The 10,833-nt window shown below is 28.2% G+C and overlaps 3 protein-coding genes across 3 annotated transcripts in view; 2 read left to right on the top strand and 1 right to left on the bottom strand.

The window, feature by feature from the left end:
- Window positions 1-304: 304 nt before the first annotated feature.
- On the top strand, window positions 305-2,760 carry Phum_PHUM442970 (cysteine-rich motor neuron, putative; the record flags this gene model as incomplete). The annotated part of the gene is made up of 9 exons (XM_002429578.1): window positions 305-413; window positions 494-667; window positions 731-847; window positions 912-1,199; window positions 1,353-1,580; window positions 1,657-1,879; window positions 1,964-2,148; window positions 2,235-2,423; window positions 2,501-2,760. The coding sequence occupies 9 exons, from the start codon at window positions 305-307 to the stop codon at window positions 2,758-2,760; spliced, it is 1,773 nt and encodes a 590-aa protein (XP_002429623.1).
- Window positions 2,761-3,848: 1,088 nt separating this feature from the next.
- On the bottom strand, window positions 3,849-7,171 carry Phum_PHUM442960 (Hemocyte protein-glutamine gamma-glutamyltransferase, putative; the record flags this gene model as incomplete). Its single annotated transcript, XM_002429577.1, has 9 exons — window positions 3,849-3,865; window positions 4,323-5,297; window positions 5,390-5,577; window positions 5,655-5,899; window positions 5,982-6,208; window positions 6,291-6,426; window positions 6,512-6,636; window positions 6,722-6,931; window positions 7,012-7,171. 9 exons carry the CDS (start codon window positions 7,169-7,171, stop codon window positions 3,849-3,851), a joined length of 2,283 nt encoding a protein of 760 aa, XP_002429622.1.
- Window positions 7,172-9,637: 2,466 nt separating this feature from the next.
- Phum_PHUM442950 (uncharacterized protein) overlaps window positions 9,638-10,833 on the top strand; it is a gene marked incomplete at both ends in the record, with an annotated part of 1,339 nt that continues 143 nt past the window's right edge. The window contains 5 exons of the mRNA XM_002429576.1: window positions 9,638-9,776; window positions 9,898-10,052; window positions 10,150-10,278; window positions 10,394-10,625; window positions 10,711-10,827. Coding sequence (XP_002429621.1) covers window positions 9,638-9,776; window positions 9,898-10,052; window positions 10,150-10,278; window positions 10,394-10,625; window positions 10,711-10,827 — 772 coding nt within the window. The remainder of the gene's footprint in view (window positions 9,777-9,897; window positions 10,053-10,149; window positions 10,279-10,393; window positions 10,626-10,710; window positions 10,828-10,833) is intronic.

Raw genomic sequence — 10,833 nt, 5'->3', positions numbered from 1 at the left:
CCCCGAGTGACAGTGAGAACACAGCGCGCTGCGTTCACCGCCGCCTCGAGGATGTCCCCCTTGCCCAGGAGAGCCATGCTCCTAGCCCGAATCTGGAAGAGGCGAAAAGTCGCCTTCTTTTCCGAAGCCTCTAAAAAAAAAAAACATGTCGCGCAAAATGTTTTTATCATTTAAATTGTTTTTTTTTATTTGATTGATGTTGATAAAAATAAAATGCCATTGTAATAAAAAAAAATTATTATTATTATTATTATTTATTGTTCCAGAATCGAACGGTTCATGTCTCGTTAATAACTCTCGTCACATGGAAAATGGTACGACTTGGGAAAAGGATCCATGTACGATATGTTCGTGTTTAAATGGTTATTTATTTTGTAAAGCGTCGACTTCTGAAAATTGCACCGAAAATCCAGGTATTAATTTTTAAAAAAAATACTGGAACGAAACTGGAAAAACAAATTTAAATTTGATAAAATTAAAAAAATTTTTTTAGCCGGATGCATGTCCGAATCGAAAATATTACATCAAAATGGGGAGACGTGGGAAGAAGATCCTTGTACGCATTGCACGTGTGAAGCTGGAGAAAAAAAATGTATCGCTTATATGTGTGAAGTATCTTGTTCTAATCCAATACACGTACCTGGAGAATGTTGCCCACTGTGTAATGGTAAATATTTTTATGATTTATCTAAGTTTTAAATACATTTACTTATCGTTTGTGTTCTTTTAGAATCGTCGGTTATTGTTTTACCACCGCATTGTCCCGATTTAAATAATTGTTCTTTACGATGTTTACATGGGTTCGTACGAGACGATGCAGGTTGTTACACCTGTCAATGCGAAGCAGGTAACTTTTTTTTTTTTTTAAAAACTTTGCGTCGAAACACATCGTTAATTTTTACGTGTTGCAGAACCTTGTCTCTTGGAATGTTTGCACGGTTTTGCACGAGATGATAGAGGTCATTTATTGTGTCAATGCGCTGAACCCGAATCTACTTCATCCATCACTACGACTTACGATTGTCCATCGGCATCAGAGTGTCACGCATATTGTTCTTTCGGTCATAAACACGATAAAGAAATGTGTGAAAAATGTCAATGCAGATTTAATGAATGCGAACCTCTGATGAATTGCAAAAAATTATGCTCTAACGGTTTTGAATTAAATGAAAAAGGATGTCCAGTGTGTAAATGTCAGGGTAGGTTATCAATTTTTTTTTTTTTAACGGCTCTCCAGGTTGTTTTCCATTTTTTTTTTATTGCAATTCGATTAGATATTATAATTATTCTTGCAAGTTTTCAACGAATAAATAATAATAAAAAAAAATTTTATTATTAATTTTTAGGTGAAGTTACTTTTGAAGATGAAATGACTACCATATTGGATGATAGAAACCTTGCAAGTCATTGTTTTGGAAATGATGGTTTCATTCGAGACGATGGTGAAACGTGGCACGATGGTTGCAGGCAATGTTTATGCCACGGAGGCGTTGAAATGTGTAATCTCGTCGTTTGTCCGAGATTAAATTGTGTCAATCCAATTTTCAATTCTTCCACAGATTGTTGTGCCATGTGTCCAGGTAGGACAACTATTATTTCATTCCTTTGTTTGTTCGTCTCAAAAAACAGATAATGATGAAATTCGAACAATTACAGACGATTTAAAATCGAACACGGCTCCGTTGAAAACTTTATTATGCCATTCATTAGATGGTAGTTATAAAAAAGAAGGTGAAATGTGGTCGATCGATCCTTGCACCAATTGTATTTGCCACATGGGGCAAATTTTATGCGACGCTAGAGAATGTCCACCCACACCGTGTCAAAAACCCATCAAAGATGATGATAATTGTTGTCCTTATTGTCCAGATGAATCCAGGTTTTTATATATACTTATGTAATTTTTTAAACGTAATATTAAAATATCACTCATTGTTTTCATTATGTGTATTTTTTCTTAAAGATTTATTGAATCCGAGGGTGTGGCGTGTAGTTATTCACATCCACATAATTCTGTCTGGAAACAAGGGAATTGTGAAAGTTGCAAATGTGTAGACGGACAAGCGATTTGTTACACTCAAGAATGCGACGTTGAAAATTGTCCGCATCCAGTTTTACAAAAAAATAAATGCTGTAACATTTGCATAGGTAGACACAATTATTTCCTCCACGAAATAAAATAAATTTTCACATTCACGTGTGTAAATCATAATAAATCTTTTTATTATTTCTAGAAAAAATGTCACAGAGACCTTGCACGGTAGGAAATTCAACATTTGAAGATTCAGACAAATGGATCGAAGATGATTGTACGATGTGCGTGTGCAACGATGGACAAACCATGTGCACGAAACAAATATGTTCACCTCTTCACTGTTCGAATCCCATAAGAAAACTCGGAATGTGTTGCCCCGTGTGCCCGGGTAAGATTTAAATTCACTTTGGCCACCGTTTAAAAAATAAATAATAATAATAATAATAATGGTCGTTTTTTTTTCAGATGGAGGAGAAACAAACGGTTTTAAAGACAACCCGGTTAAAATATTCGTTTACAACATAATCATCACAACGTTATCGTTAATCGTTTTAGGTCTTTTAGTATGTATACTAATACAATGTAGAAGATCGAGACGATATTGCGTGAGTTGTCCAGATTCGGAAAGTCTACCATCGTTTAAATCATTTTCTAAATCTAAATTCAAATACGATACATCTCATTCGGATTATCCAAACGAAAAAGCTAAACTCGCTAGCGTCTAATACTTTATATTTACGATAATAATCATTTTTTTTTTTCTTTTTATGTGTTAGACTCGATGGATCTCGTTTGTCTCCTCCTGACAGAAGCACGTTTAAAAACAAATAATAATGATAATAATAATAGAAAAACAAACGGATGTTTGTGTCAAAGTGCCAACGTCAGAGTGAATTTCTTTTTTTTTTTTTTTCCAACTTTTTTTGAAATCTAAACCGGTGGTGTGTGCGTGTATATATAAACTATTATTATCTTTCTCTCTCTCTCTCTCTCTCTCTTCGATACTCTGGTGATACATTTAACAAATCATCTCGAATTCGTTGATGACGTATCCATCCTAATAATAATAATAATAATAATAATGTTTTTTTTGAAGGATTAAACGTTTTGGAAAATTTTTTTTAAATAACCGACCACGATAACAATTAATACGAAGATGAGAAATTTTGTAGTTTGTCATACATACAATTTATCGCAAAGATCGCAAAGAGAATAATAATAATAATGATGATGATGATGATTAATTGCGATTAGTATTTGTAAAAAAAAAAAAATTACGAAAAAGGAGGGAAAAAAACTGATTTTTTTTTTGAACGTGTTAAAGAGTTTGTATATACTAATATTAAATGTAAAAATATATTATTATTATTATTATTATTATTATTATTATTATTATTATTATTATTATTATTATTATTATTATTATCATTACGATTACTATTAATGAAACGAAACATTGTTAAGGAAGTTTTTCTTTCTAAAAAAAAAAAAAAGAAATAAAATAAATGAATAAAATTGTTGCAAAATTATATCCTGGACACACATCATCACTTGTGACATCCTTTTTTTTTTTTGTTTATCAAATTTCTAAAAGTTATCAATGACGTCATCATTCGCATAATTCAAATCAATAACACTTATTATTATTATCATAATTCAAAAAAAAAAAAAAATTTGAAGGGTTAATTAAATAAATAAATAAGTTTGCAACAAAATGGCCTTCCTTTTCAAAATAAAATAAAAATAAATAAAAGAACGAAATAATTATGTACATAAATTTTAATAAATATATATAAATAAAATAATAATACTTTTATTTAATGACGGGAGCTGTGAAATTAATTATACATATATATAATTTAAATAAATAAATAAATAAAAACGAAAAAAAAAATCAAGCTTTAGGGTATAATAATAATAATATAAACTTTGTTGTATATATATATATATTATTTTATAGAAGCTGTCGATATTAGTTTTTATGTATTACTATTATTATTATTATTATTATTATTATTATTATTATTTTTGTATATTTTAATTTTTAATTTGAAATGTTTTTTTTTTTTTAAATATGACGATGATCGTGTATTGTTAATACGAATTTGTATTAATAAATAATATTCATAGACTAATAATATTATGTTTTATTATTTTGTAAAAAATAAATAAATAAAATTATTTAAAAAATTTATTGTTTTATTTTTATTATTATGTTCGACATTAAATATTACGGATTAAAATAAATAAATTTAATATCACTCTTCAATGTTTATGGTTTTTGTACCGGTGACGTTATTTAATAATTTGCTATTGAACAACGCCATGATTTTTCTCGGCCCTGATTTTTTCGGCACGAAAGTTTCGGTAAAATGAACGTCATCGTTGGGTTCGACATCTGCAAAATTTACTAATTTAGGCCTCTGAAGACCAGGTCCTTCAAAACTCACGGTACAATCGGTCAATCTACGGTAAATTGGATTTTTAAACGTGAAATATGCGGTGACGGGATACCCGACTTTGAGATGACCGCTAACGGTTATGTCAATCGAAGGTTTTGTAAATGAAAAATAATCTTCTTTGCTCCAATTTTGTTTTGTTTCTTTAACCGTTGCTATGCTGAATATTTTAACGAGACTGTGATCAACGAGTTTGTCCAAATATTCCTCGGGAGTTATCGTTATGTGCATTATTTCGGTTGTTCTTCCCTTTAAATGCATCGTACCTGAAGCTTTTTTTAAATCGTATGCCGACACACCCGTGTAAAAAACAGAATTTGCTGCCATTGTTGCTTGTATGGTTCTTGGCTCTTCTGAATTGTTTTCAATTCTCACAATAACTCGAAACGATTGACCGTAATCGATGGTATCAATTTCATCCAATCGAAACACGACATCTTCTTCGTGCGGTAATGCGATATCATATTGAATTCTCGCTTTTCTACTTTTACGAATGGCTGTCAGTACGGCCAAACGTTCAGATGTTGATCCTTCTGGATTTTTATATAGATTAGTCACGTCTTCCATATCGTTGACGCTATCTTCATCGTCATCATCGACTCCAACTTTTTTTGTAACTAATTTTTTACCAACGTGACAATCGTCAAAATTTAATCTTGAAAATCCCCAAGGTGATTCATCATCTTCTTGAAAATGCAATATGTCGGCATTGACAGCGGCAAATGCAAAAGGAGTGTCATATAAATAACCGATTTCTCCTCTACGTACGGCTTCTATAGGTGCTGGCCCACATTTATAAGCATCTTTAGTAAAAAAAAAAAAAACAATTAGGAAAACCCCATTTTTTTATATTTTTTTGATGACTCTCGATATTATACCATTTCAAACAACTTACTATCACTTAATTCTTGAGGTGTTGAGTCAATAATTTGCCAACCGCTAAATGAAGGTGGAAGGTCAGGTCTTTTCATCCAAACGTCAACCCAAACGTGAAAATTCCAACACGAATCATAACAATCACCATCGGGACCTCCTTCTATTTCTGTACCATCACGAGTGAAATATTTATCCAATGTTAAAGAACTGCAATGAGATAAAAAAAAAAAGTTAAAATAAATTTATTCGTTTTGTTATACAACCGATGAACTCTCTTGACCTACCTGTTAGTATCGTGTGCAGAAGCATAATTAGTAACGGGTCTTGCCGGTATTCCCAATGCTCTACATATAGTAACCGCCGCACCTGAAAATACCCAACATTGTCCGTATTTCACCGATTTTCCATTACTTTTAAGATAATTTTCCATAATGGCGACGGATCCGGTCCATGCAAATGGTGACGTACCACCGGCAAAATCACCAACCCATTTTCCTTCTATTAAACCATCTTCATCTTCTGAATTAACCTGTCACGACGCAACAACATTTTTCATACCATTCACATCACGAATGCTAAACATATATTTATCGCAAAAAAAAAAATCTTACAACAGCGGAAATAGCTCTGGCCATTTGTATAACATTTCCTCTTTCACCATGTTTCAATTTTGATTTTTCCAAAAGGTGTACGACGGCAGGAAGTACAACGTCATCAAACTGTCCGTAAAACCATCTTCTACCTTTGGGTTTCAAATAAGAACCCATCCATATTTTTCCAGTGTCGTTTAAAACGTATTCATTTCTTTCATTTTCATCTTCTAAATAAACTTCGTCGTCTGTCAAAACAATTTTTCTTTTGAAAATTTTTTTACTCGATAATCAAAAACCGGATAAAATGAAAAAAAAATTTTTATTTACCTTTGCACCACGGATTGAAAAGTACGTAAATATCTTTTTTACATTTGTAATTTTTAAATGATGACGTCACATCCGTCGAAGAGGTTTGAATGTTAAGATTCCAAAGTCCGACAGGTGAAACGACAGGAATGTTAACCTTTTAAATAAAAAAATAATTAATTTTTCCTCTCTCTCTCTCTCTCTCCCTTCTATTTGAACTATTGAACTCTTAAAGGATTTACCTTTATGGAAACAATATCACCGTTGATTTCGTGTACTGCAGCATCCCATTTATCTTCGTTTAATTCATCTTTTTTAACAACTTGAACAATCGCTCTTGTACCTTTGTTAACAGATGGTTTCGGACCTGAAATAACAATTGATTAGAGTGTGAGAGTGAGAGAGAAAGAGAGAATTTTTTTTCGTTTAAATGAATTTTTTAAAAGACGAACCGAAAATAAAAATCAAACGTATGACGTCATTTTCAAAATTAATTTTTCTATTAAATTTAACGGCAATAAAAAAATGTTGTCCGCGTCTTAAAATAGGAATTTTCGGATCTTGTTGTACGAGTTCAAATTTATCCGTGTGATGAGTTTTAGAATTTTCAATTGCGTAAAATTCAACGTCCATCGTTGTTAAAATGTTAAATTCTGGAGAACCTGGAAAAAAAAAACAAGAAAGAAAAAGGTTAGAGAGGTTTTTTAATTCCGTTAACAAAAAAAAAATTTTTTATAATTACCCATGAAATGATGAGAAAAATTTTCATCTTGTTTTCTTCTCCTCTCATAATCTTTATTAAATTTCTTCATTAAATTTGACATGTAATTTGTTATTTCCGGATTTCGATTTTGATTATTTGATCTTCCATTATAAAAACCCATATCGTTTCTCAATGACATCCTTTTAACAACAACAAACAAAAAATTATTTAAATTATTAACAAAAAAAAAATTTTTTAATAACAATTTATAAGGTGGAGTTGATTAAAATGTCATTTTAAACAAAAAAAAAAATTTTTATACCTGTTACAACGAACCGAATAAAATTAATTTTTTCCTTTTATATATATATATATATAAACTTGTAAATTAATTTTATTCCCATTCGTTTAAACAATAATAATAATAATAATTAATTTTTTCTTCATAACAACTTTATAAGTAATTAAAAAAAACAATTTTTTTTTTATTCGTTCCTAGAGGAAAGAGAGAGAAAAAAACCAGTTTTCTTTTGTTTTATAACAAAAAAAAAAAATTTGTTATTAATAATAATAATAATGACATATAAATATTTATGAGAGTTATTGTTTGTTAATAAATAAAAATAAATAAATTTAATAATAACGATGAAATTAATTACATTTTAATTAAAATTTTTTTTTCCCTTTCCGATCGATGATTTTCCGACGAAAAAATTTTTTAATTACGTATCATATATACAAACGATGATGTATCGGGAAATTTTAGTAATTTACGCGTTTAATACTTTGTTTGTTTTGCGTTTGTTTGATAGATTTCATCGTTAAATCGATCAAACAACAAACAAAAAATTCGTAGACATTCGTAAACGCGATCGAATTTTTTTTTTTTCCCCCCCCCTAAAAGTAATTTTGATTTTAAATTACGTGTAATTTGTTTTTTTTTTATTTGGTTGTTGTTTGTTTACTGCGTACCTGAATTCCTTTTTTTTTTAAATATATAAAATTAAATTACAATCTTGCAAACTTCTTTATAGTAATAAATAAGAAAAAAAATAAATAAATGCAAAACGCGTTTTGCATTTCAATAGAATGTAAACAAAAAAATATTATTATTATTATTGTTATTACATTTCCTTATTGGTTTAATAATAATAATAATAATAGTATTAAATATTATAAATAGCACCAACGAAATTCGAGCATTTATTTTTAAGGAATCGTCGGGTAGAAACCTGGAATAAATGCTTAAAAATCCCGACAAATAATAATAATATAAATATATAATAATAATAATAATAATAATAATAATAATAATAATAATAATAAATAATAATAATAATGATAATGATAATGATAATGATAATAATAATAAATCAAATCCGAATATGCTATTTTAACAATTAACACACAAAAAAAGAAAAACAAATTTCGAATAAATAATCCTAGAAAAATCAACAGAATTTAAAAAAAATTTAATTTGATATTTTTTTTGTATTAATAAAAATTATTAATGCATTATTATTATTATTATTATTTGTTTATTAAAATAATTTTAAATATTATTATTAAAAAAAAAAAAAGTAAATAAATAAATAAATAACAACAACAAAAGATCTGTTGAAAAATTGAAAAAGTAATAAAAAAAATAATAATAATAATTAAAATAATAATGAAAAATAATAATAATAAATAATAATAATAATAATAATGTGAATACATCATCACGATAATATTTTATACAACAACAACAACAACAAAAAAAAAATTTTTTTAATATAATTTAAATTGTTGTTTGTCTTACCTGAAAAGTTGTGTGCAATAATAATGTCGGTTGCTTTTCGGTGACTAAATAAAAAAATTCTCTTGTTGTTGATGCTTATAAACAAAGATTTTAATAATAAAAGAGGAGGAAATCGAGGAAGGGTACTAACAACTAAAACATGATTGAAGACATTTTTTTTTTCTTCTTCCTTCTTTCAACTGCACAAATGCGTAGATTTGTTCCAGGAAAATTTTTTATTTTTTTATATTATGTAAAAATATCCTTGAATCTCTCTCTCTCTCTCTCTTTAGATTTCAATTCTTGATTTTATTTTTGTTTATTTTTTTTGAAAAAACGCCATCACAATAAAAATAGAAAATAATGGCAATTGCTAAAAAAAAAAAAAAAAACCCAATTATAATTGTAAAAATGCATTCATAGAAATAACGTACGAAATTTTTTTTTTTCTTGTTACATGACCTCAGACTGGTTTTCCGATTCTGTTGATTCGGGTCAATGTCACTTATATTCCTAGATGCCAAAAGTTTTTTTTTTCTTTTTAATTAAAAAATGATTTCACAAAAAAAATTTAATTTAAAAGAACTCACCGTACGTGTCGTAGAAATTGCATATTTATGATTCATTGGAATTTTACGAAACCGACTTAAAAAGGAATTATTAAGGTTTTTAAACGTAAAAATTATACGTTAAAAACCTTTTTTTTCGATTAATTCCTTTTCGTTATTGTTAAAAACAATTTTTCAACGGAATCAAACGTTTTTTAACGAAGGATTTCAAAAAAAAAAACTTTTTTGAATTTAAAAAAATCGTGGAATTAAATTTTTAACGGAAAACGAAATTTTTTCCGTTTCCACGGCAACCGTTAAAAAAAACAAAACAAAAATGGCGGTGTGTGAAGTTTACGCACAAACTGTCAAATTTAAATATAAAAGTACAATTTGTTCGAAATCAACAATTTTTTCAATTTTATCAACAATTTTAAGTTTTTTATTACCTTTTCTTATAGCTTACAGGAGTCACGGTAACCTTTTAAACCTTTTTCTTATTTAAATAATTAAAGATGAGATAAATGTTTGTTTGTTTTGTTAAAAGTTACTTTTACCCGTGTGATATTAGTAACAAATTTTTTTTTTTTACAATAGGATTTTGGATGAAGCATTCTGTATTCCGAGAGCAACCGAAAATACGTTTCAAGCATGATTATGTTGTTTTTATAGAAACAGATAAACCTAATAAGCCGATTTTATGCAGTAATTTACCTTTAACTCAAGACTTCGATAGATGTTCTATGATCAAAGTATATGAAAAATTATAATAATTTATTAGTATCATTATCATTATTATTATTATTCACGTAACATTAAAAATTCAATTTACATATAATAATTTTACAGTCGAGAGAAGAGGATAATAATCATGATGGAAAATTTGATGAGCTTTTATTAGAAATTGAAGTTGACATACCTTCTAATACAGGAGTTTATTCTGTTCAAGTAATTTTATTATTTGATTATTTACTTCAGGTAAATTTTTACTTAATTAATTCTTGCGTTGTATCGTGTTGGAAAAAGAAGTCATGATAATAAGGATGATGTATGCATAAAGTGTAATAAATTGTTTTTTTTTTTTCCTATGCAGAAACAATGTTTACTTCAAATGGAAAGCTTAGGTGTGGTACAATACAATTCTGGATTGCCTGGTTATAAATTAGATTTTACAGGTGATTTGAAAATAATACAAAATAATCTTTTGACGACAAGAGGTAGTCACACGAGATATAATCATTCGATATTTATCACGAAATACGATGATGATGAAGAGCCTGAATTTAATTTTAATCGAGTTATAAATAGTTATGCTAAAAGATCAGGTTGATAAAAAATTTTCTTTTCTTTATAAATTAAAATAAACCTGATGATTAAAAATATTATATGAACCCTATTATTATTTTTCAGTAAGCACAAAATTAAAAAATAAATACTACACGTGGTCTTCTGGAATTCTTTTGGACGAACCATTTAAAATAAACATAAATATAAATTATCCGGAAGATACGATTATGTATAAACCAAGTTTTT

Source organism: Pediculus humanus, genomic scaffold (assembly GCF_000006295.1).
Source record: "Pediculus humanus corporis 1103172108213 genomic scaffold, whole genome shotgun sequence".
Classification (NCBI taxonomy): Eukaryota; Metazoa; Arthropoda; class Insecta; order Psocodea; family Pediculidae; genus Pediculus; species Pediculus humanus.
Note: the sequence above shows the minus strand (reverse complement) of the source record. Positions and strands in the feature narration are given on the sequence as shown.